At 27.4% G+C, this 9,361-nt stretch overlaps 2 protein-coding genes across 3 annotated transcripts in view; one reads left to right on the top strand and one right to left on the bottom strand.

The window, feature by feature from the left end:
• Nucleotides 1–252, bottom strand: part of LOC106690112 (chronophin) — a 19,834-nt gene extending 19,582 nt beyond the window's left edge. The window contains exon 1 of the mRNA XM_014435413.3: nucleotides 187–252. Coding sequence (XP_014290899.1) covers nucleotides 187–197 — 11 coding nt within the window. The 5' untranslated portion in view covers nucleotides 198–252. The remainder of the gene's footprint in view (nucleotides 1–186) is intronic.
• Nucleotides 1–9,361, top strand: part of DNApol-delta (DNA polymerase delta) — a 32,440-nt gene that overhangs the window by 3,353 nt on the left and 19,726 nt on the right. For both annotated transcript variants that reach the window (XM_014435410.3, XM_024362413.2), the window contains exons 3-11: nucleotides 2,775–2,886; nucleotides 3,178–3,350; nucleotides 3,770–4,029; nucleotides 4,859–5,091; nucleotides 6,377–6,543; nucleotides 6,632–6,777; nucleotides 6,858–6,957; nucleotides 7,193–7,329; nucleotides 8,167–8,332. In XM_014435410.3, the coding sequence (XP_014290896.1) occupies nucleotides 2,775–2,886; nucleotides 3,178–3,350; nucleotides 3,770–4,029; nucleotides 4,859–5,091; nucleotides 6,377–6,543; nucleotides 6,632–6,777; nucleotides 6,858–6,957; nucleotides 7,193–7,329; nucleotides 8,167–8,332 (1,494 nt within the window). The remainder of the gene's footprint in view (nucleotides 1–2,774; nucleotides 2,887–3,177; nucleotides 3,351–3,769; nucleotides 4,030–4,858; nucleotides 5,092–6,376; nucleotides 6,544–6,631; nucleotides 6,778–6,857; nucleotides 6,958–7,192; nucleotides 7,330–8,166; nucleotides 8,333–9,361) is intronic.

Here is a 9,361-nt window from a genome sequence, read left to right on the forward strand (position 1 = left end):
TAAATTATTTTTGTTTAATATTACTGTAGTTTGTGCTATCACTTATATAAACAAAATAATGTTTTGTTAATTTTTTAACAGTTAGGTTATTTAAGAGTTTTTGTGTTAGTTATATCCACTTAACATTTTTATTTTGATAATTTTATTATTATTAAATGATAAGGGTTAAAAGTTAAACCGTAGTACCTGATACACATTGCTAGAATCTGCTCTAGCCAGCTGAAATGGTGTCACTGCACTAATATTGCCTATTAATTCCTTTGTAAGCTGTTAAGGAGGGGAGGGGTCTGTCAATCTACCTGATGAGGTACTTGTTGTTTTAACTTTTATACTTCACGTTACTTCATTTCATAACTCTAACTTTATTTTATGCCATTGTGTATTGCAGTACATAATTTTGGAGTCTTAAATATTAAACATTATGTATAGTATTTAAATACTATATTTTATGTTTATGTGTAAGTAGAAAATATATCACTACTTCGCTGCAATAGTTCCATATCTGACAAAAAAAGTTTTTTCATTTTGTATTTGATGCACTTTGCAGATTATATTGTAGATTAGGACTAGTTTGTTACTGCCCTACGAGCTTTGAGACAGTCTGTAGGATGTCCGCAGTTGAGAAAGTAACCTCAGTCTATAGTGCTACCTTTGAATTATGCCCAATTCAAAATAAAATTAAAACTTCTTTTTTCGTCAGATGTGCCTCTATTAGAGCAAAGCAGAAATATGTACTAGTCATTTGATCTATGTACCAACTATATGTCCAAGTTCTTTTGATATTTATTTATTTTAATCTCATTCAGTTTTCCTAATAGCAAAGAGTTTTTATTTTCCCCTGCATGCTCCATAAAAAATATTCTACTTGTATGATACTATTACTATTTCTGTTTCAAATTTTTATTTATTTGATTATTTTCCTATTCTTTTTTTGTTTAGAAAGAACCAACTAATTTATAAGTTGATAAAAATATATAAGTAGTTAAGGAATAATGTTTTGGAATCCTAAATAGTAAATTTTTTTAGTCATTTAATTTAAATAAAATTTCATTTTTAAAACAAAACATAAATTTTAGCATTAAAAAAAATTGTGTTTATTAAAATATTTAAAAACAATATCTGAAGAGAAAAAATATGTTAGAAAAAGTTTTATTTGATATTTGAATTTGAATATTCATTTTTAATTTTAATGTATAAAACAAGAAATTCATAATTTGCTGATGCTTGTTTTTACTTGAAAGCATCTTTCCAATGATGTAACTGTATATTTTGTCACATAAGTAGTGAACTTTCTTCAAGTCAGATTATTTTTAAAATATATTTTCACTAGCAGTCTTTTTTGTTTCCAGATATATTAAGTAATTGTTGTAAAGTCTATGTTGAAAACTTATTATATAGTGCTTCCGCCATATTCTTTCTGAAATAAGGCATTTATTTGCTCCAAATCAGCAACCATAAATTAAACAGAAACCTTAGATATAGATATGATGAATACCAAGCTGCAGAATGACTAACTCTTTTCTTTTAGAATAGTGTATTTTACTATCTAAGTTTTTATGTTATGTTTTTTGTGTACTAATTAAGGAGTTTGCTTTTAATTTAAGCATTTAGTTTGGTTTATTTTAGTTTCCTCCTAAAATTTCTTGTTTATTTTTAATACTGTTTGGTGCAATGAAGTAACTCTTTTTGTATCTTATGAAGTAAATCTTTTAGTTTCCTCCTCCATTCTTAGAAAAGCAGAGTAGGGTCTATATGATTCTGGTCAATTGCATAATGCTACAGTGTGTTGTCTCAGTTGGTAAAACATAACTTTTAACTCCATACCTTATGTAACTAATATGCGTTGTTATCACAATTCTATTAATTTTACCTTCACCAGTTCAATATCCTAAGCTCTATCACAATGAAAAATGATATTGGATTTCTACTGTCTGTATTATATATTATTATTATTCAACTTGCATTAATTTCTGTATTTCTAATTTATGAAGTACATTTTATTTTATCAAATTGGAAAACTTGATTGATAATTATTTTCTTATAATTTCAAACAGATTCAACTTAATAAAAACATGATCACTTATTTAGTCTTGTCGGTGCCTCACTTTTTCACTAACTTGAAATCACCAATATAATTATTTAAAATGTTTTGAATATTTGAACATTGTTATTGCAAATTATCAATTTTACCTTTGCTAATTGAATCAATGTTGGTTAATACATTTTATTAATTAATTAATTAATGTGAACCACTACATGGTTGGGAGAATGGTAAGGGATTACTGTTTTTTGAACAACGGTCATTAAAAGGAGATGATCATGCTCAATGCTACTCCAGTCCTTAATACATTTTATTAGGGCTCATAATTTATTTGTTTACAAATTTAAACCATCTATTAGTTAATATTTACTGATGATAAACAATAATAATACTGGATTTTTCCTTTACACATCCACTTAGAACAATATTACATAATTTATATGTATCTATAAAAATGTTTACATTGGCTTTATAATAATTATTGATATAATATCCAACCCAATACTATTAATCATCTTTTCACACATTTATATGAAAATTAAAATCTTTACTGCTACAGTCCATGAAAGAAAGTCAGAGGTTCAGTACTTTGTAAGGGAGTAATGTTTTTTGTACAACAGTTTGGTAAGAGGTGATTTTTCAAGATCATACTGGCGCATTTATTTACAACCAAATATTATCAATATTCGTATGAATATTCATACCTCCATTTAATATTTAATTATTTTTCAAGGGTCCAGATATTCAAACTACTAGTATTAAATGGAGTCGACCTCTTCCTCCTGTTTTGGATGCAAGCAGAGATGGGTTAACCTTTCAGCAATTAGATATAGACCATTATGCTGGTAAATAATTAAAACTTTTTTTTTTTTTGTAACTTTGAATCATCTTGAAAAGTTGTTTAATTTTATATGAAACTTTTATCTTTATCATACTCAAGTTAGATTTATTTTTGAAACTATTTCTGAACTGAAACATCAGTTCTTTAAAAAAAAAGAAAAGTATTATATCTAATATTTGTTTAAGAATGCCATAAAGTTATATTTTGTTATTAATAATTATTAAGTTATTTATTATTAATTAATTTTGGTGTTTATATTATTTTTAATTTATTGATTTTTGTTATTAATTTGAAGGTGCAGCAATAAAAGGGATGCCTGGAAGTCAAGTTTCTCCTGTTCCAATCATAAGGATGTTTGGTGTGACTATGGATGGAAATTCTGTCTGTTGTCATGTTCATGGTTTTACTCCTTATTTCTATGTTTTAGCTCCAGAAGGGTTCTATGAAAAAAATTTGCCTGAGTTCAAAGTAAATTTGGTTTTATTAATTTATTATTTATAAAGTGGAGCATGATATAAATATTATCATTAAACTTGAAAATCTAAAGAAATTTGCTGATAGCAGCTTTTGCTGTTATTAGTTAATTTAATTTCAAATAGCTGTAATGTAACCATTAATTTCAATAAAAATTTTTTGAGGTTAAAAAACTTCCAATTTGAATATAATTTATCTTAAATTAACATATTGTAGCACAATGTTTCGGGACTATTGTCCCATATTCATGTACTTCAATAAACTCATTATCAGTCAAAAATTTGAATTTCATAAAGGAAATCATGTCATATCTACATTGCTTTACACTGTTGTAAAAACTTTGATTGAAATTGACTTACCAGACTTCCTAAAAAGAAAATCCAGAATGTAACCATTAATTTTTTTTTTCTTAGGAAAAATTAAATAAAGTTATTTTAGAAGATTTAAAGTCAAATCCAGAAAAAGTAGAAGAAGCAGTAGTTATGGTGGAAATGGTTAAGAAGCAGAGTATATTTGGTTATATGGGTGATAATCTTCTCAATTTTATCAAGATATACGTGGCTATACCTAAACTAATTGCTGCTGCAAAAAGACTCATTGAGAAAAATGTATTACCTTATTTCTCTGGAGATGTCTGCCAAGCATTTGAAGCCAACATTGATTTTGATATTAGGTTGGTTTTAGTTGTGATTTATAAAAGTACTTTTTTATATATATAATTTTATTTATTTGAGCTTACACTCGATCTGACAGGCATATGTAAATATGTTGATTCATTTATTTATTAATTAATTATTTATTTTTCATCATAAAATACAAAATGGAAAATGGAACCTCTGTTAACCGGGGCTCAATAAACAAGATATCCAATTAAGCCAGGCTCCTTTTTTTCGTCTTTTTTTTTTTTATTACTCTGGTAAATAACAAATAAGACTAACTGGATTACTTTTAATGATAATGAAGCAAGGTGTGCAGTTTTCATTGAATTAGGGCCTTTTATAAATATGTTGTAAAACATTTTTAAAGATGAGAAAACAACGAAGTTTGCCCAGTTTACTGGAAAGTTATGTTCTTAGAAATTATTATTTAATTTGAACCAATTTGTTTGAATAAAATAATTATAATACTCAATTTCAGCATTGTATATGCATTGCTTTAATGGTTGTAACAAAGCCCAATAATTATGTAAGTAAATTAAAGTGTTCTTGATGAAATTTTTATATGTATTTTTTCTCTACAACTTGGATTTTCAAAAGAATAAACTCTTACGAGAGAGAAAAATTTATGTCTTAAATGTTGAAAACATACATTGTATTAAAAAAAATCTTTACAATCTTAGAAAGGTGCTTTCATTGAAAAAAAAAATTCAAATGTAAGCAGATAAGTATTAACTAGATACGACTGGATCTTGGCCACAGATATGATTATATATACTTGTGTATCAGTGTCAGATAAAATCTGTTAGTAATATTTTATGGAATTATTTAATTTTATTATTGTAGGTTTATGGCTGATTGCAAAATTACTGGCTGTAGCTGGATTGAACTATCTCCAGGATCCTATACTTTGAGGAGTATTTCAGCTTCTAATTCTACACTAACCTTTCAATCACGTTGCCAAATTGAAGTAGACGTCCCCTATAATAAACTTATCTCACATCAGCCTGAAGGGGAGTGGTCTAAGGTAGCTCCTTTTAGGATACTGAGTTTTGATTTAGAATGTGCTGGAAGAAAAGGTATAGTTAATATTAAAATAATTACTTTTTAATTTAATTCAGCTTAAAATAGACTAAAATATCAGTTTGCAAATTATGAATGGTATGTTTTTAAATGTATTTCCAAAATATTTTATTGCCTCAATCAAAAGATACCATTCTAAACATAAGTATTCAATTAAAATATATTATTAATTCTAATAAATTAATATTTCCCTATTTTATCAGCTAAGTAAGGTAAAAGGATGTCTTTTAGTATTATTACCAGGCTTTATCACTACTTATTGATTTTCATGTATCAGTTTTCCAAAAATTCGCTTAACAACATCTTGGTCCCCATCAGCACAACGGTAATTTAATCAAAGATTCTTTGTTTTTGTTTTAATTATGTTTGATATTTGCTTTACAATTCATAATTTCTATCATTCAGTGCTATTGTAAAGAAAAATACTCAAACTACCAAACCTGTTATAAATACATTTAATGAAATGGCCTGATTCATAGTTATTAAATTTTGCTGACATACTGGTTGAAGTATCCAACAAAAATTGATCATATAATTTGAACATATTCGTGTTCGAAAAATCACTGCGTTAATTTAAGAATATTGAACAGGGTTTTTTATTATTTTTTTTTTATTAATGGTATATCTTAAAAAAAAAATTTATGCAGTGCAAGCTTAACACCACTTTCATTTACCACCCTTCTTTGAGTTAAATTAATCCTTGTTTTTTTCAGAACATATATTTTTGCGTTATTCACTATGACATTATTTCCTCCTACTAATTTTCCAACTGAGACTTTTATTTATCAGATTGGCATACTCCAATTTTAGCAGAACTAATAATATTTCTCATTCCAAAATTTTAACATTTTATTTTTTCAAAAGTATGACAGAATTATAAAAATATAACAGTTAACTGAAATTTATATTGTGCTGTTAACCACTTATTCATTGCTTAATTGTTATTGAATCTATAGAATGATTTTATGGAATTAGTCATCCTGTTAACTGAAAAGCTTAAGTATGCGTTAAGTAAAATTAATCATTTAATATCAATGTTGGCACAACAACAGTATCAGATTGGTAAAATGCAACGGGAAAAGTGCATGTGCCCACCAGTCAAATTCGTGTTATGACAGCTCTTTTATTTATGCTGTTTTGTATTAATACGTCAATTGAGAAATTAGCTCTCCTTACTTTTTCTTTAATAATAAAGTAGCTAAGGAATTTATATATTTTTTTTTTAGAAATTATTTACTATCCCTTAAAAAATATGTTTATTGTTTCCTTATGAATGTTTAGGAATTTTCCCGGAACCAACTCATGATCCTGTTATTCAGATTGCAAATATGGTTGTACGTCAAGGAGAGTGTGAGCCCTTCATCAGGAATATTTTTACCTTGAAATCATGTGCCCCTATTTTAGGATCACAAGTTATCAGTTTTGAAAAAGAGGAAGATATGCTCGAAGTATATGCTTAAATTATCTGAAACATATAATTGAATATATTAAATCTAATGATCATGTTTGATAATTTATTTTCTATGTAAATTGCAGAAATGGGCAGAATTTGTTAGAGATGTAGATCCTGATTTATTTACTGGATATAACATCAATAATTTTGATTTTCCTTATTTAATCAATAGAGCTAATCATCTGAAATGTAGAAACTTTGTTTTCCTGGGAAGAATTAAAAATATAAAGTTTGTATTTCTGTCCTCTTGAATAAATATTAGTAGTAATCGATCTTTGAAGAAGTTGATTTTATTTTTGTTTTTTCTAGGTCCATTATCAAGGATCATGTTATTCAAAGCAAACAAATGGGAAGAAGGGAAAATAAATCCATTAATTTTGAGGGACGAACTTGCTTTGACCTATTACTGGTAAATTTCTTTAAGCTAGTTGTAATCAAGTATCCTATTTTGTTACTAGGTTTTTTTAGATTTTTGGTAATATGACGACTAAATTTTTATTGAATATCTGTTTTATCTTTAATCTTTTTAAATTTGAGTACTAGATAATGTTTAGATCTAAAGATCTAAAATAAATTTTACTTTAATTATTGAATTTTTGAGTAGTAAATATTACATGTGTTAATAATTTTGTCTTCCATTTCAGGTCCTTTTGCGAGACTACAAGCTTAGATCTTATACCTTGAATGCCGTTAGTTTCCATTTCCTTCAAGAACAGAAAGAAGATGTACATCACAGTATTATTACAGATTTGCAGAATGGGGATGCTCAGTCTAGGAGGAGGTTAGAAAAATGTTGGATGTTTCACTAGATATTTATTAATTTTGAATGTATTTCTGTCATAAAAAGTATGAATTAGCCATTATAAATATAATAATACCACTATGATACAGCACAATGATTTGAGATTAATATATTGCATATAAAGAGTCCATAGAAAGATCAATTTAAATTGCAAAAAATTTTAACAGAAAAAAAGTTTATTGTTTGACTTCTGGTTAAATAATACATTTTCAAAATATGAAACATTTGTTTTGAACCATTAGACAACTGACAGTCAGTACGAGCAAAATAAATTAATTGAAAAAAAATTCTGAATATGAAAATACAAAAAATTGTTGTACATAAATTGTTCTTTCCCTCAAACATTAACTGGTCAACTCATTTGACAAAAGAAGCAGACAAGGTAAACACATAAATTAATGAAAAGTTGTCTTTATTTCTTCCTAAACTAATTAACATCATTGTAACACCCAAAAAGAATTGTATTACAAAAGAGTTCCTTTTTTTTTTTTTTTTATTTTTCAACAAAATGACTGATTTTCTACTCTTATTCATCACAACCTGAATTATGATCAGTTTTTTCCTTCTCCTAGTCAGTTGCTATTTTCAAGCTCCCATAAAAACTTTAAACCCATAAAAATGGTTTCCTTGATCAAGAATTTCAACAGCAAGCAAATCAATTGGCAATTTTTAATTTTTGAAAAATTTAGCAATTCATATAACATGTTTTTCCTATTTGCATTTTAGTAATTCAGCCCCTGTCAATGTTTGTTAATTTTATTTCTTTCATGCCGCTTTTAACAATTTTTTAATGTCTTGGTTTCTAATTCGTTTCAGACTGGCTGTTTATTGTTTGAAAGATGCTTATTTGCCCATTAAACTTTTAGATAAGCTAATGAGCATAATTAATTATATGGAAATGGCACGTGTCACTGGTGTTTCCCTCATGTCATTGCTAACTAAAGGACAACAAATTAAAGTTATGTCACAGCTATTACGGAAGGTATGTTCATTTTTTAAATTGTTATTATAATGCTAATTTAAGAGTTTGCTAATATTTTATTATGTGTGTTTTTTCTTGAAAGTTCATAAAACAGTGAAAAAAAAGTATTTTATATTTTTTAATCAGGTATTTGAATTTTGTTCCTTTCCCCTAAAACAAAAATCATTTGTATCATCTCCGTTTTCAGTGCTGAAAGGCTCCTTTGAGAAGGTTCTTCAGTTGGCTGCTTAAAATCCATTTCAACCAAATAGATGAAGCCCAAACACTAAACCCCAAAACACTAATTTATATTTAGGAAACAAAAAGAGTCATAATCCCAAATCAGGAGAATGAGAGGGTTGTTTTGTTATAGTAATCAATTTTAAGGCCAAAGCTCACATACTACTGCTAAAATGTTTTCAGGACTATTGTCGTGATGGAGTATTCACCGCTTGGACAAAGTTGGATCAAACCCAAACCACATGCTTGGAAGTGTCTGAAAAAGTCAAAGTAGAAGTTTCCATTAACAGTCTAAATTTCCTGGAGGGACAAATCCTTGGTGGACAGTACTCTGAGAATTAAAATCAAATCAAATTAAATTAAAATCACCATCATCTTGACATCCAACCTTGATTTCCTTGACTTTTATGTCCTTGGTTTCACTGCTTTGGAATTTTAATTCTATTTCAAGTTCATAGAACCAGGATTCTTCTCCCATGATGGCCATGTTGAGAAATTCGTCTCTCTCCTCAGTTCCCAATCGATCCTCAAAGCATGCAAACCTCCCTTCATGCTTTTTGTTATAAAGACAAAAGCTTTGGAATGATTTTGGTACAAAACTTCATTGTCTTTTGTCTCAGAGTGATAATATTGAATTATCTTATTAAATGTTTTTTTTATTTTTATTTTATTTATTTGTTGATATTTACAACTGTATAAAAAAATACAACCAGTAAATTTGATCATAATGACATAATGATATGATACAGGATGTAGAGAAACTACCCAGTAGTAGAACTCTAAAAACAGTTTACAATATATGGTCACGAG

Source organism: Halyomorpha halys, unplaced genomic scaffold (genome assembly GCF_000696795.3).
Source record: "Halyomorpha halys isolate HHAL.00 unplaced genomic scaffold, Hhal_1.1 Scaffold1581.1, whole genome shotgun sequence".
Classification (NCBI taxonomy): domain Eukaryota; kingdom Metazoa; phylum Arthropoda; class Insecta; order Hemiptera; family Pentatomidae; genus Halyomorpha; species Halyomorpha halys.